The 16931-nt window shown below is 34.8% G+C and overlaps 1 protein-coding gene across 6 annotated transcripts in view; it reads right to left on the reverse strand.

Moving 5' to 3' along the window:
- MTHFD2L (methylenetetrahydrofolate dehydrogenase (NADP+ dependent) 2 like) overlaps positions 1-16023 on the reverse strand; it is a 114205-nt gene extending 98182 nt beyond the window's left edge. The window contains exons 1-3 of one of the 6 annotated variants that reach the window (XM_036227862.1): positions 15762-15894; positions 13970-14003; positions 538-722 (exon numbers count right to left, since the gene is read on the reverse strand). In XM_036227862.1, coding sequence (XP_036083755.1) covers positions 538-691 — 154 coding nt within the window. In that variant the 5' untranslated portion in view covers positions 692-722; positions 13970-14003; positions 15762-15894. Of the gene's footprint in view, positions 1-537; positions 723-13786; positions 14004-15472; positions 15688-15761 lie in introns of those variants that run through there. The other 5 variants (XM_036227860.1, XM_016154004.2, XM_036227861.1 and 2 more) reach the window with 5 other exon arrangements.
- Positions 16024-16931: the final 908 nt, after the last annotated feature.

Consider the following 16931-nt stretch of genomic DNA (forward strand, 5'->3'; position numbering starts at 1 on the left):
AGTGTATTGCATACAGTGTGTAATTGGTTTCCTCTGCTCTTATCCCACTGTAAAGAAAGTCTCTTCTACAAAATGATGTTTAAGGCACCATCAGATGCTTTCTCATGATTCACACACATTCTGTGGCCCAGTATCTCATGTGGCAAATTGCATTTATTTTTGATAAACTATTACTGAACTTGAATACAGTAAAAACACCAATAGCAGCACCACCATTATCAAGTCATGTATGACAGAGTGAATTGGTCAGATTTGTATCTAATTAAAGCAAATGTAATAAAAATGGGGCCTTTAAATATAGTTTTTTTCTCACATCTCACCATAAGATCTGAAATCATACTGAATTGATTCAGTAAGGAATTTAAAGGGAAAGAGTAAGAAACGAATATCAACTTGGGTAACTAAATTATCTATAATAATAACATAATACATGTTATTCAAATACCATTTATTTTACAGTTATTATTCATAATTATTACACTTTGAGGTAAAACCAAAAGAAAAATTTAGTATCAAGTATAACTAAAATATCCCTACCTACAGCAGAGGCAGCTCGGATCTTCTTCCTGACATATGTATGGCTTGCTGGGTTATCACCCACTAAAATGATGCTGAGGTGAGGTCTTCTGTTCCCAAGGGAAATCCACGATTCTACTCCTCGCTGTATTTCTTTCTGAATTTGTTTGGCCATCTCAGTTCCTGAGATAATAATGGCATCATGTCTATGGAAAACACACAAAAATAAATATAGTAGTAAAAAGACAATAAGGAATATTGACCACATAAGTGTAAGATACAAAAGAGAATAAAACATCTGTGTTGTCTAAGTGTGCAATCAAAATTCAATTTTTTTCCAAGTGTATTTGGCACCCATTTTTCAGTTTCATAAATATATTTATAATTTTGTGTAAGTTTCCAACTGCTTTTTATATCTGTATTATAATCTATTTATATTATACATTTTTTATAACATTCAAATCTATATATTTTAAATGACTGAACCACATACTCAAGATCTGGACTACAATATTGGCTCTATTAAAGGCTCTCTAATTTTTCAGAAAAGGCAGATCGGCAGTCTAGTTAAAACTGGCACCCATCTTCACAGCCCTGGGCCATGTTGTATAAATGTGGCTCCACGGTCTTGAGACCCTAAAGCTAAGTCTATTCATTCTTAGTTACTCTATCCTATACAAGACGCTGAAATAATAAGCTCTGTATCACATAACTCTTACTGAAGGAAAAATTTTATTCCACAGCCCTAGAACTGTGACAACAGTTGCCAGTCTTGCCATGCTTTGGATTGATTATTGTAGGGACCAGGTGAGTAAGCAGATGGCTCAGTTGCTACCCAACACCACAGCTCTAATCGTAAAACTGCACAGAACATTCCTTCCTGGAAGTTTATACTAGTACTTAAGAAGGTAAGAAGTGCTATACTTTGATAGATGACAAAAATCTGTCTCTGGAAGGGTACAAAGAAATGCAGTATGGGGAGGCTTGTCTGCTCTCCATGATAGCAAACTTAAGAGTGGTGAATTATGTTACTCTTACTATGTGTTTATTTCTTAAAGGTACCTGATAAAGTATAAGATGGTTCCTTCTTCCTGCTGCCCCCGTACTTTCGATATTGAAAGGCCTAGTGAAAGCATGATCTGCAGCACATGATTATTATACAAAATGCCAAATGCAGATCAATGAATAGTGTAAGGAAAAAGAAAAGGAGGAAGAAGCAAAAAAAGAAAAGGAAAATCTTACAGTACCTTAATTCTTTCTAGTATCTGTACACATTTTTATTTTCTAACAAGGGCAGGCACCATGAATATCAGTCAACACACAAAACACAAACTTGCAGCCCTAACAGATTGATGTACTTACAGGTATAGCCACATCAAGAATATGCGATCTCATCTGGCCCCAGTGGTCCATAGTGTTCACCCAGGTTCACATAATTTTGATGTAAACAATGTTCTGATACAAAGTGATTCTGGAATGTGGTCTATGGATATGTGCATAAAATTTCCTGGGAAGCTTGCTAAACTTGCAGATTCCCAGACCCCAAGACCACACCCATGATTCCAAATCCTTATGGGGTGAAGCCTGGAAATCTGCAAATCTAGCAGTTTCCCATAGGTATTCTCGTATATGACCATGTTTGAAACTACTTCTTCAGTTCAACACACAAGTATATTTTAATAACAACATAACCCTGGGTAAATGATTAACTGAATAAATGAACTGATTATGAGACAATACAATTATAACTAGATGTTAAAATTAGAGGTAAACTTTACCTTTGATCCTAATTTTGTCAACTTTTCACTAAAAATTTAATAATTTCAAGATATGAAAGGTCAAGGTAAATTCAGTTTAATACTCTTGGCCCATTCTTAATCTTGTAATAGATTTGTTGAAGCATAATTGACATATAATAAATGCACATTATTTAAAGTATATAATTTGATCTTAATGTATGTATATACCTGGAAACCATCACCACAATCAAGAAAATGAACATATCCATCACCTCCAAAGGTTTCCTGGTATCCCTGTGTAATCTCACCATTCCATGTCCCTGCCATGCACCCACTCCATCCACAGGGAACCACTGATCTGCTTTCTGTCACTATGTTAGCTTGTATTATCATGAATTTTATAAAAATGAAATCATTTACAATGTATTCTAATTAAGATTCTTTAATGTTGTTGCATTCATAAATAGTTTTTTGGGGGTTGTTTTTTTTTTTTTTTTTTTTTGCTGAGTAGTTTTCCATTGTTATGGATATATCAAAATTTGTTTATCCATTCAACTGTTGATGGATATTTGGGTTTCCGATTTTCAGTCATGATAAATAAAGCAGCTATAAATATTCACATACAAGTCATTGTATGCACATATACTTTCATTTCTCCTGAGCAAATACCTAGGAGTGGAATAACTAAATCATATGGTAGATACGTTTAAATATAAGAAACTATGATCCTATTTCCAAAAGTGGCTGGCTGTACCATTTTACATTTTAAGAGTTCCAGTTGCTCTACATACTTGTCATCTCAGTATGGTCAGTCGTTTAAATTTTAGACATTCTAGTGCCTATATGTGGTAACTCAGCGTGCTTTTTAATTTGCATTGCTATAATGAATAATGATGTTGAATATATTTTCATGTCTATTTTCTTTGGTGAATCTTATTTAATATTTTTCCCTTTATTTCATAGATTGTTTCCTTATTATTGAAGTTTTGAGAGTTCTTCATATACCCTAGATTTGAGTCAGATACATGAAGTATTTCTTCCCCATCTGTGTTTTGCCCTTTCATTGTTTCTTTGGAAAAACAGTTTTGAATTTTGATGTACTTCAATCTTCCTTTTATGGATCATGTTTTTGGTGTTGGGTATAAGAAATCTTCAACTAATTTAGGGTCAGAAAGGTTTTCTCCAATGTCTCTTTCTAGAAATGTTATGAGTTCGGGTTATGCATTTAGTTCCATAATATAGTTTTATTCATAGTTCAATAAGACTTTGTATCAGGACACTGTCAAATGCTTTTTTCTGTATTTACTGAGATGATCATATGCTTTTTTGGTTTGTCTTTTAATATGATAAATTACATTGATTGATTTTCAAATGTTAAACCAATCTTGCATTCTTGGGATAAATCTCACTTGGTCAGGATGTACCTATCCTTTCCAGATATTGTGGATTTTATCTAAAATTTTGTTACTGTTTTTATATCCATGTGCCTGAAAGGTATTTGTCAGTAGTCTTATTTTCTTGTAATGACTTTACATGGTTTTTCTATCAGGGTAATGATACCCCCCTAGAATGTTAGAAAGTATTCCATCCTCTTCAAATTTCCAGAAAGGTTTCTATAGAAATGGCATTACTTATTCCTTAAATGTTTCGTAGAATTCACCTGCGAAGCCATCTGGTCCTGGAGCTTTCTTTGTGGGAAAGTTTAAAATTACAAATTTAAATTCTTTAATATAGAGGGCTATTCATGACCCTATTTTTCCTTGAGTTTTCATAGTTTGTGTCTTTGTACATGTTGGTAATAAGTACATAATACAATGATAGAAAATCAAGATAAAATACACTTTGAGTTTAAAGTTTATTATTCAAGATTAAGTAGCAAATGTGTTTCACTATTTATTATGACTTTCTGGTGCTCACTTTTTATCAAGTGGCCTTTTAATACTAAGAGAATAAGTACCCCCTACGTTAGCTAATATTAAAGGTTGCAGATACAGCAAATAATTCCCACATGACTCATTTCTAAAAGGTAATAAAAACACTTTCCATAAATTAAATCGTGTCGGCAATATTCATCAGGGTAAAATATTCTACTCTAGAAGGTTTATCTGTTAATATGCTAGAATTCACTCTTAAAGAACATACATTTATATTTTGAAATACAAAACTACCTGAACTCCATGTTACATTTTATAGCATATGAATAGCAGTGCTGTTGCTGACATGTTGTATTAGTTGATTCTGTTAAACACAATAATTTCTTCATAGCCTATGGTAAAACTGGCAATCACTGACAAAATCCAGAATAATTATGGACTAGACACTACAAAGCTGTGTGACCCTGAGAATGTCAGACATGACAACGGTGTAAACTGATTCTTGGCTTCCAAAAAAGACAATATACAGATTAAACTTTGCTGCACCCTGTACGTTGAGGTCTGATAGGGCCAAAGGACTCTACATTACAGCAGTAAGGTGCTAAGTTAGCTTGCTAATTATAGCTGCCCTGATATAGCCTGGCTTGGCTGATGTTTATGGGTAAACACCCATAAGACTGCCACCCAATATGTAATGGAATTTTGAGCATCTTCAGTAATAGCTGGCTCATCCTATTGATTCCTCAGTAACTGCAAAGCCTCAACAAGCCTGGCTCTGCAGGAGACATAATAAGAATAAATGCAGCAACCTGGAATTAGTGGAATCTCAATGGAAGGATGACTGTAACTGGTAAACACACACATTATCTAGTTCGCGTAGTCTTTAGTGCATAAACTGATGGGATTTTTTTTTCAACATGTATGTTAAATATCAGCAAGAATTCAAATGTACTGCCACAAAAGCATACAGTTCCTAAGAGTTCTCCCTGGCTCAAGTCTTGATCTCTGTGAATCCATTTTTCACACTGGAGCCAGTGATTTCCAAATATAATCATGTTAGTTCCCTGGTAAAACCACGTACTACATGTCCATTGTTTATTAATACACATTGTTTATCTTCTATATGCCAGGTGTTATTTTAGGCACTGGAAACATAAATAGTTCACAAAACAAACTGTCCACTTTCATAAAAAACTATATTGTAGTTTTCTAGTTGAAGATATAAGCAAATTTTTAAAGCAACTATTTAACATATCCTGTGAAAAATGGAGGGAAAGAACATGTCTAGCGGCCAGAGTCACCATTTTATAGATGTGGATTAAGGTGTCACTTCTCTGCTTAATCAGATGACATCTGAGTAAAAATGAAGAAAATGAGGAAATATGTCATGTGGCTATCTGGAGAAAAGAGTTTTAGGCAAAGGGAAGTACATGCTCTTGAGGCAAGGGCATGCCAGGCATGTTTGATGAAGCAAAGCCAGTGGCTACAGTGGAAAGAACAAGTAACCAGGACAGGACATGAGGTTAGATAAGTAGTGGGATGTGAGATCACATAGGAAGGAACCTTCAGGGAAGAAGAAACGATGGTGGCTTGGGGAAGTGGGGTACTAGTGGAAGTGCTAAGTAGTCTGATTCTGAATCTATTTTGACATGGAACCACTGGAATGTGCTGATTGGTGCAGGGTGTGAGAAAAAGAACAGAAGTCAAATATGCTTCGAAATTTTGATCTGAAATACTGAGAAAAGAGAGATTTAACTATAATCCAAATTTCCTGTAGCTTCAAATCCCTGCATGGGCTTTCTTTAGCCTCATTTCTAAAGAATAGAGCACTCAAGTCCCATACTACACACAGCTGCATTTTGATTTTTCACCTGTGCCAGGTTCTCATTTCTGAGCTTTCACATATACTATTCCTTTGACCTGAAACACTCTTCCTTCTCCTTCTCACCTCTCTAACTTCCCTAACAAGCCTGTTCCTCATTTACTTACACACATTCCTCAAGTCTCAGCTTTGAAGAGACTCTGACCATTTATCCTGGGAAACTGCCTCTGCTATGAGCTCCCACAGCATTCTGCCCTTAGCTTTTTATAGTACCTTAACTCCTCCTTAAAATTACTGTCTCTTCTACTGTACTCTAAGTTGGGTAGAACAGGAAGTTTATATTTACGGATATCCTTAACACCTAACAGAGTATTTGCACATTGTATGTGTTTATTAAATACTTGTGAAATTAGCAAAGTGTTAAATGTTTTTACTATATAATATTTTTTTAATTATATGGCCACCGAAAATAATTATTAAAACAGCAATATTTTAAAATATAAAGTGAAGAAATGAAAATGAAATGAAATGAAAAATTGTAGGTACGTAACTATAACTTAAAATATGCATGCATATGGCTAAATATTTAAAAGAAATAAGCAAAATAAAATGGTGAGATAGGTAGCATTCTGGATATTTAGCTGTCTTAAAATTGCTTTTTAAATGATATCAAAATAGGTCTTCCTGAATTATATTAAAAGTAGATGAAAAATATCTATAAAATATATGAAAGGAAAAATAAATAACACAATTAAAACCACCACCCAGTTTAACAAAAAGAAATATTACAATAATCATTGAAATCAGCTGTGTACCCCTCCCCTATCTAAACTCTCATTCTCTCCATAATTAAACACTATCCTGAAATTTGGTTTATAATTCCACTGCTTTCCTTTATCATTTTATCTAATGTTTATATTCTGAACATTAGATATATATTACATGTAACATGTATTAAAAGTAATATTTATTATACATACTACAGATATCTATTTCTCTAAGGTATATATAGTCAACAATGGATGGAATTACTGGATCATAGGACACATAGGTGTTCAATTTATGCCACCTTATTTTCCAAAATGGTTACACTAGCTCATGAGCCCACCAGTGGTATATGGGTTTTTATTGCTCTACTCCCTAATTTCTAGAGGTTAGACATCTTATAGGTTTATTGGTCATTTGGAGTTCCTCTTCTACGGAATGACTATTCATCTGTTTTAACCATTTTTCTAATGGATTATTAATCTGCATGTAATTTGTGTAATAATTTATACATTCTGAACACTAATCTTATACCAGTGTACCAAGAATCACCAGTACACGGCTTGTCTTTTCACTTATTTTATTGTTACTTTTGATGAAAAGTTCATTAATGTAAAACTCAACCATTTTTGCCTCTAGAGTTTGCACTTTATGTGTCTTAAGAAAACTTCCACCAACTCTGACAAAATTTTCTGTCACAGAACACAAGATTCACAGGTGATGAGACAGACTGACTAAGAAATTGCCAGGACCTTTATAAGACTCTCAACGAACTAGATCTAAAAATCTCAATGTTTCATTAAAACATCTGTAAGGTGTTTCTGCTGAGCCCCAGTTAAGAACCACCTGTCTAGGCCCCCAGCACTCTCAGAGCTGGAGTCCTCACTCTAGTATTCCTGATAGGGGGGCAGCTATCATAAAGAAACCTATGAAACATATGTGCCTGAAAATGGTCATGAGACATATGTTATCCATAACTGTGTACAATCTATAATATGCCAACTAAAGTATAAATTGATTACTAAATTAACAAGCACTGTATACATAAAGTTATTGTAAATTACAAAACTATTGATGTTTATGTTGAATACAAAAAATATTTTATCATGGAAAAATGTATTCTATCTTCATTGTCAGCATCAGATTTCAGAAATGTGTTTGAAAAATTATTTTATAAAACAACCTAAAGGCCTATAATTATTGTTTTGTTTAAAATCTGTTGGAAATTGTTAATCAACATATCTAAAAAACAGACCAAGGAGTGGGGGTGGGGAGCATTTAAGATTTGAAACTTTTACTGACTTGCAATTACTGAAACCAAAGCTTACAGAAATTTATGCCTTCAAAAGCAAAGGAAGAACGGAACTAATTAAACAATGATAGTTCAAACAATATATAAGCAATTTTGAAATTCTATTGTTGTGGGTTGAATTGTGTCCCCTCAAAAGATATGTTCAAATCCTCATGGCTGGTACCTGTGACTATGACCTTATTTGGAAATAAGGTATTTGCAGATGTAAATAAGATGTAGGATGAGGTCGTACTGGAGGGGGCCCTTCATCCAATATAATTGCTGTCCTTATAAGAAGAGACATAGGGACACATACACAGAGAACCCCATGTGAAGAGATACAGGGAAGATAGCCATGTAACCAAAGAATTAGAGATTGAATTTATGCAGCTATAAACTAAGGAAAATCAAGGACTGCATATAACAAGAGGCTAAGAGAGAATCATGGCTCTGCAGATACCTTGATTTCGGATTTCTAGGCTCCATAAGTGTGAGGGTAAATTTCTGTCGTTTTAAGCCATCTTTTTGTGGTACTTTGCTTATGACAGCTTTAGTAAACAAATATATCTATAATCTCAATCAAAATATTCCAATTTGTGGGAAGGATATTTTGACAGAGCTCCTATTTTTCACTGAATAAATTTATATTTCATAATGTAATAGAATTGAGAAGGTCTATAATTTTACTTCATCTACATATGGCAAAATATTTTATAAATCATAAATCAGAATAACTTTATCTTCTTAAGTGTCTGTCAAAGAAAGGTATACTGAAAGAAGACACAAAGATAGTGTCTGAGAAAACATTTAGCCTAAAATATCTTCACATTTCAATATGAAAAAAAACTAGAATTGAAACTGTTCCAGTCAGCAGAGTTTGCTCTGAGCTTACGAGGTACTTTAGCATCTACACAAAAGTACCTTTCAAACTAAAAATACTACTTTCTAAAGAGTAACTTTCAACTTTTAAGAAACCTGCAGTAAATCTAATTTTTAAATTAAGCATAAGATCTTTTTTTCCAGAAAATTATCCGTATCAAGGTGTTAAAGGAAGATATGTCTAAGAAATTGATTCAAGTATGTGAATATGTACCAAGAATTGCACGTGTTAAATATTAACATTCACATAATTAAAAAAATTAAATATAAAATTAAGATAAAATTTTAAAATTGTTTTAATGTATAACTATACGTTATCTTTTAAAATATTAATTTGGAAAATAGTTTTGAAGAGAACTTTTATAGGTCCACTAATATATATTTGTTAGTCAATAAATATTCTAAATACATCATTTTCATTTCATTAATGTCTTTATCCTTAAAAATGTGCTGGTTTGGTCAAAAAATTTTAGTCACATTGCCATTAATACACATCAAAAATATAGTCAATTCGACCCCTTGGATGTCTTTCACACAATGTGCCCTATCATTACTTGCTCAGGTGACATTTCCTGAAAAGGCAGAAATGCTGCAAGTGACCTGAACAGAAGGCAAGACAAGGAGCACTCCTTTCAGTACTTTATTCTCCCTCCATTGTTGGGCTAACACTAAACACGGGTTCCTTAGGAAGCAATAAATCATGAGAGGAATGGGGATGAGTAGCAATGCAGTACAAATTACAAATTACCCACCCCAAGAAGTGCTGAGAGTCAGTCAGCCCTGATTCACAGTTAGCACCCATGAGGTTGGACAGGTCACTTTAACTACACTGGAAGGCATGCAGTTTCATCTATACAATGGGAATGTTCCCAGTTGACTACATAAAAGGATTTGGCTAAGAACTGATTGGCTGATTTGCAAAAATGGCTCTTTCTCTCAGTTTTTATTAAGTAAAAGATGAAGACATATTCAGATAACCAGAAGTAGTATGGAATCAGAAAGCCATCAACATTTAGGGTTGTTTCTAATTTTTCAGAAAATTAACTGCAACCATCCTAATCTATAGCTATTATAACTAAATGAAATTTTAAATTACCTAAAGCAAAATAGTAGAGAGGAAAAAAATCCATGACTTCTCTTGTATATCAAGATAATCCTTCACAACATAGTAAAATAAAATCTATGCAAGATTAACAGTGTATTTAATATGAATATTTGACATCTTGCTTCTGCATCTAGGTTTCGGTCTCATTTTCAACCACAACTTTAGAGCTGCAACTGTTTTATGAGAACTGTTTTATCAAAAAGCCTAATACAATCATTAGTAATTCAAATTTCTCTTTGGGTCCTTCCTAACAGTTTAATTGCTTTGTATATTAGGGCATAACTTGGAGATTCTGAGTTGGAACTAAGATTACAACAGAAATTGAACCCAAGGGAAAAAGGGCAAAATTACATATGGAATAAAGTCAATCACTAGTACTAGGGAGCCTTTCAAAGTACATGAATGTTTTTAAAGTAAATGAATACTGGAATATTAAGTTTCTGGCCTTTTAAAAACATTTCATTTCACATCCTAAATACTTCACTTACACCTTGAAGTAATTTTATCGGAAATTATATTTTTGTAAATCAATAAAAAAGTAAACCAAGTTTTCATTATGAATGATTCTGTTACTCAATTTTGTAAGTTAATTCTTTCAGGACTCTAACTTATAAATTAGAAGATAGTAGCTACCTAAACAACATCCTTGCTTTTTCAGAATCTTAGATGCTAAGCTTTGTACCATGGAAACACTTGGGCAGTCAGTTGAATCCCAGAATAATCTTTTTAAATGCTTAATATAAAATACTGTTTTAATATAAAATACTAGTTCTATTGAAATATTGTTATGAAGCATTTTTTTAAAGCATTAAATAATAATCTAGTGGCAGGTCTAATAACTACCATAACATCAAAGTAGTGATGAGTGCATATGATATTTTGAGATCTCTGCCATCAACTCTATGGTACTAAAATATCTGTGTTTTTTTATTGGCAACATCACACATACTGTTAGTATTACTATGGTTTGTTGCCAAATTCACAATTGAAGAAAATGCTAATTTATTACAGGTCAGTGTTAGAGGTTAGTCACCTCCCATCTAAGTTTATGGATCACCTAAATTCTATGCATAAAGTCCCAGGTTAAGAAATGCCTTGCATTAAGGGAATGTGACAACAAAGTATTTAAGATTAAATGCAAAATTAGCTTTCTTGATTCACAAAAGTCCTATAAGATTTAATAAATATTTTCAAAAAGAGGAAAAGCAATAGGGAGATATATTAACAATTACAAATTGCTTGTAGAGATAAGCACTAAGTAGTTCATACAAGTTCAAAATCCATCTTCGCTATCTATTTACTGTGCTAACTTGGACAAATTAATGTATTTAGGCCTTAATTTCCCAATCTGTAATTGGGAAGAGTATCTACTTCCTTCGGTTATTGTGAGGATTAAAAAATATACTAATGTGAAAAATCTCAGTATTTAATAAAGGGTTCATTAAGTATTATTCAAATTTATTTTTCAACAGTACAACTGGATTACTTAAAGGCAAGATGATATTCACCACAAAATTAATCGTAAATAGCCCAAGAAGGAAGGGGGGGAGAGTCATTTATTTTAAACTATATATATGCCCTCACTTTAGAATTATGAATCTTTGGATGGTCTTTCAGTTCTCCATGCACACTCTTTAATGAGAGTAATTATACATAGGTATAATGTTGACAAAAACATGACCTGATTCTGAGAGTAAATTATTTCATATATTCCCAGGACTAGACATTGAACAATAGCAAGATAATTAGGTTAAGTTAAGGCTAATTGACATAATGTAATATGATACAGCCAATAAAACATTAAACAAAACAATGGCAAACAGAAAATGCTTATGGTGTAATTTTAAGTGAAGCAGCCCCATAAGCATTCTTTCATAATATCTAACCCTGTGTTCTTTGACATTTTGACAATTACTTACTTAGATTTAGATTATGGTCCATTCTGACTACAAAGTTTTATCTTTTAGTATGTCTTTTCTGGTTCAAATTACACTTCTCAATAGCAAATTTCATTTATTACTAACCATTCATTTAATCCACTCATTTACAATTCAATCTCACCCAAGCTCCCATCTCCTTAAACCTCCCTCCACAATTTAATCATCCCTAAGCCAAACTATTTTAAAAATCTTCAGTGAGCTCCAGGAATTCCATGAGCGCATTTGACCACGAAAGATAACTGGTGTTTTGCTTTTTTTCCCGATGTTTTTATCATCCCATCAAAGTATGGACATGAAAAGGTACCATAACTTCAAAGCACTTGAAAAACAAAGACTCAGGTCATTAAATAAGTTGTTCAATTATTACTAAAAACATGTATTGAGTAACAAAATCCGAGATTAATATTAGTCTCTGTTTTTCATATTACCCATTTAATTAGAAAACTCTCTGAACAACTAGGACACAGACATAAAACTAAGATATAAGACACTAATGGTGAAACACTTAGGTTTTAAATTTAAAATGACATAAGAACTGCTTAGAAATCAAAATTGTGACCAGATAGCTATCATATCTTATTTTTATTAGAATGGGTAAGGCATTAAGATGCAAAAACCGCATTATTATATTTGCCAACAAAATAAAATATTATTTTGAGAAACTGCCTTTGCTAGTCATTGGGACTGACTCTATCTTAATTGAAATCAGTCTGTGAAAAATCAGCTTTAGTAATGGTCCTAAGTGAAGTCTGGGTCCTTCAAACCTCATTGAGGATAAAAAGACCTTTAATGAAATAATTCTACTATAAATAAATACTGAGTAAGTACTAGAGGGGAGAATCTGAAAAAAATGAATAGCCTTATTGATAAAATTTGTTTTTTGATTTTTAAATTCAACTACCCACTTCATAAGACATTACTATTTAAATAACATAGTATCTGTTACTAGCTCCAAAAATGTACGTTTTTTAAAAAAATGTCAGCCTAGCTGCAAAAATAATAAAGTCCTTGGCAGTGAGACATAAAGAAAGGTGAGGCTTCCATTAGGAGCTGTAGGCCAGAACACAAAATTTTATAAATGCTAAAAGGAATCATAGCAGGAGGAGGGTAAAAGGATCTACTAATTTATTTTTGGAATCACTGAACAACAGGATAAACATGGAACAAAAACTTGGGATATCCATGTAGTGACTGAAAATGAGTTCAGGTAGGATGATCTAAAGCAGAGTTTGGGGAAGTCCCTGTTGTAGGATACTTGCAAATGTGCTTTGAACAAGACAATGTATAATGTCTGTGGCCTCTCCTCCAAATGGGACAGGTTGCTGCCCAGCTCTGAATACTGAAAAGCACTGAGTCAAAATCTCATATGATGTTTATAACCCAAGAACATTTTGATTGTAAAATCCTCACACTGCAAAGCAAATGGAAAAAAAATTAATCACCAAGAATTTTATTTTCAACTTTTTGGCTATATATAATTCATTTCATGAAACAATAAGCTGCAACATATAGAAGAGCTTATTTATTTCTTTGACATTAAATATATTTTCTTCCAATTAATAAGATCTAATTTTTCATGAGTAAATAGGAAAAAAACTTGTTACAAATCTTAAATAAAACCACTGAGAAAAATATTAAATGATACATCAAGATTTTGTAACTTTCAAATTCTGTCAAACATTTCTTGAAATTCCACTTGTTATATAAAAAAAACTCCACTAAAAAGTATTTATATTTTCCATTATTATAGGCATCTAGTAAAAATATTGAAAAAATAATCAAAAATACTTTCTCATTCTTAAGGTTCCATATATCTCAGAAACTGGTAATAAATCTAATAATTTAAAACAGCCAATATATTTGGGGAAGAGTTTATCAAATTTAAAGGCAATTTTCAGTAAGAAAACAATCATGTGCAAATTTCAAGTCAATAGGAATTGTCAGATTTAAACCACATTCACTATGAAGAACTAGACAACTATACATTTAAAAAAAATGACTAAGGATGGGGACAAGTGGGGAGGCAGACAGTGGCAACCTCTGGAAGATGGAATCTCTTCTCTCTGCTGGTCCTAGAAGAGAAAAGAGACACCAATAAGCATCAACACACTGTCCGAATTCCTCCCCACCCGAGACCCATCAGTCCAAAGGTGTTTCTCAACCTTACAGCCAACCTCACTTTCATATATGGCTTTCAGTGCCAAGAGGATATCAAAATACCACCCTATCCTAACTTAATTAGTGTTGCCTTAAAAAGAAAAAAAAACTATTGAAAGTATTATTTTTATACAGTTGTAATCTGCATCGAATGGGTCAAAAGTAATACTTCTTATATTAAGAATAGCTTTCCAAAATTACTCAACTATTTTAAATTATAAGGAAGCCATTAAATATAATTTTAAAAATGTGAATTATTCTGGTATGTGGGCACATGAGCATGAAGTGGCTATAATCGAATGTTTGGGTTGTAACTGTGGTGACTCCCATTCAATATACATGGAGAGGATGAGTTGACTCCATTGTTTCTATCAAGCTGACAAAGGGAGATTAATCAACTTGAACAATTTGAAAAAGGCTATCCTCACCCTGGAAAGAAGCCCTAAAGCAATTAAAATTCAAAAAACAAAAAACAAAATCTAAGTAAATGACTTAGTAGATAAAATGACTAGTAGATAATTCTTTCAATTTTTTAGAACAAATAGAATTCTACAGAACTTCCTTTTCCTACATAGTAGAGTTGGTAATTCCAAATGAACTGGCAAAATCTTTTAGACACCAAACTTTGAATCACTGTTATTTTCTCACATATCTTTGTGGAAGACCTAGTCATTAGACACTACACTCAAAGTAAACTACGCACAAATAATAGAAAATACTTTTTATGTCAGTTACTCAAGACTAAGGTTCAAATGCATACAATAGAGAGTTAATCTATTTTAATTGAATAAGCAGTAGCTATGTTTCCACAGTACTTACTGTTCATTACTTTCTTCCAAGTATTATGTTGGACATTGTGGATAAAAAAAATACGAGTTAAGACATCATTTCTGGCCATGTAAAAGGCAATGAAAGTGCATTACTGATAGCCCTGAAAGTCTGGAAACAGAATCTCTTCTGAACTCACTGGCTCTGGGTGAAAGGAATATATTTTTAGCTTCTTAGGTTTGAGTTTGCAACTACAAGTAAGTGAGGGAAGAGTGAAGTGTTCCTGGGCACCATTGTGCAGAAAAGTTAAAACGGTACTGTTCTGTATTTGCAATGTACTAACTAGCCAGCAACAAGATCCAAAAAGATGCAGTGAATTTAAGATTGAGCACTTCAATTTTAGGTCGAAGAGGTTCAGGAAGCTCCATACAGAAAAATGCTGAGAAATCAAGATTTATGTCTGATTTTGTGAAATCATTAAGAATTTTAGAGCTGGAAAAGACACCACCAAAGGAATTCAGAAACGCAAATGCTAGTAAACCATCTAGACAACGCTGACTCCTTTGTTTACGGAACACAATAACCAAAACAAAAAGAAACGTTTGAACAAGCAGACCTTGCGTTTTTATGGCACCTTTCTTGAGGCCTCAAACGTCTTCCTAAATCACTCACGTGCACCTGCTGCAAAGATGGAACGTTCTGGTGCTGGAGCCCAGGGCCCAACACTTTCTAGGAGCCCGACTAGAGGCCACAAGGACCCCCGCGCGTGGCCCGCTAGGCCAGGTTCTGAGCAGAGGCGGGCCGCGCGCCGCGCCGCGCCGCGCCACAGGGCTGCCCCGAGCCTCGCGCGCCCCTCCCACAGCCAGCTAGACGCGCGGAGATCGAGCGCTGGAGACTGCACCTACCTCGCTCCGCTGCTCCGAAAGCCCCGGACCGTGCGCCAGGCCGCTCCCGGCGCCCCGCAGGGCCGCGCCGCGCTCCCGCCCACGGCCGGCACTCGGCCCAAGCGTCCTCGAAGCAACGAAAAGCTGCGGACCGGCATAGTCACGGTCACGTACCCCCGACTTCCAAACGGAAGCTCCACCTCCCGCTGCATGGGTCCTCGCAGCTGCAGGCCGGGCTCCGCCCCCACCCCGCCCGGCCCGGCGGAGAGCAGTTCCCACCAGCAGCGGGTTCCGGGGCGCCATGCGGGGCGGGGCCAGGAGCTAAGTTCAAGGCCGGGAGGCGGGGCCGGGACTCAAGCCCCAGTCTGGGCACCGTGTGCGGAGGTACGGCCGGGTGACTGGGGGCTTACAGTGTGACCTGGCGACTCGGCTTCTGTCCTGTTTGACAGGCCGCTGATCTCCGCCGTAGCGAAGACTTGGGGAAGACGTCTAAACTAATCAGTTCAAGCAGCAAGCTACCTTTCTCCCAAGCCAACAGCCTCCGAAGCTACGTGGAGTTTGATTTAGCAGGAGGATGTTACTGGTTCTTCATTTCCCACTCCCTTAGTGCGAACTTGGGATACCTTGGGAGCTGGAGAAAGACATAAAGATGTGAGTGTGTGGATGGCGGAGGGGCACATGGCTAAACAACGCCTGGACCTTAGATTTTCTATAGCTCTACCTTATGATTTCCACTTTTGGAAGAAAAAAATGACCAATGTCTAAGTTTTTCCAGAGTGTATGATCAAGTTAACAAAGCTTAGGAACCTGCTGTTGCAGTGAGAAAGCAAAAATCAGCTCCTTTTGAAAAAATAAAAATCAGACTTGCCATTCATTACACTGGGACATATTAAAAGATAAACTGAGGTATATTAAATTTTTTATCTGAGCAAAAGATGATTCAAATCAGGCAGCATCCAGTCTAACAACTAGAAAGGAGCTGTACAAAATGAAAGACTTTCATATAGGCAAAAGGGAGTGGGAACAAGGATGGGGGTATGAGGCGGATTATTTAAGTAGTGCTGTTTAGGTGATTGCTGATTGACTGATTTAAGATTCCATTTCTGGGAGAGCTGAAACTGTAATTAATTCTTGGTTTGGTTACATGGGACTTAGCATAGGTGATTCCATTTTGGTCCTGTTGTCTTTTTT

Source organism: Rousettus aegyptiacus, unplaced genomic scaffold (assembly GCF_014176215.1).
Source record: "Rousettus aegyptiacus isolate mRouAeg1 unplaced genomic scaffold, mRouAeg1.p scaffold_m13_p_10, whole genome shotgun sequence".
Classification (NCBI taxonomy): domain Eukaryota; kingdom Metazoa; phylum Chordata; class Mammalia; order Chiroptera; family Pteropodidae; genus Rousettus; species Rousettus aegyptiacus.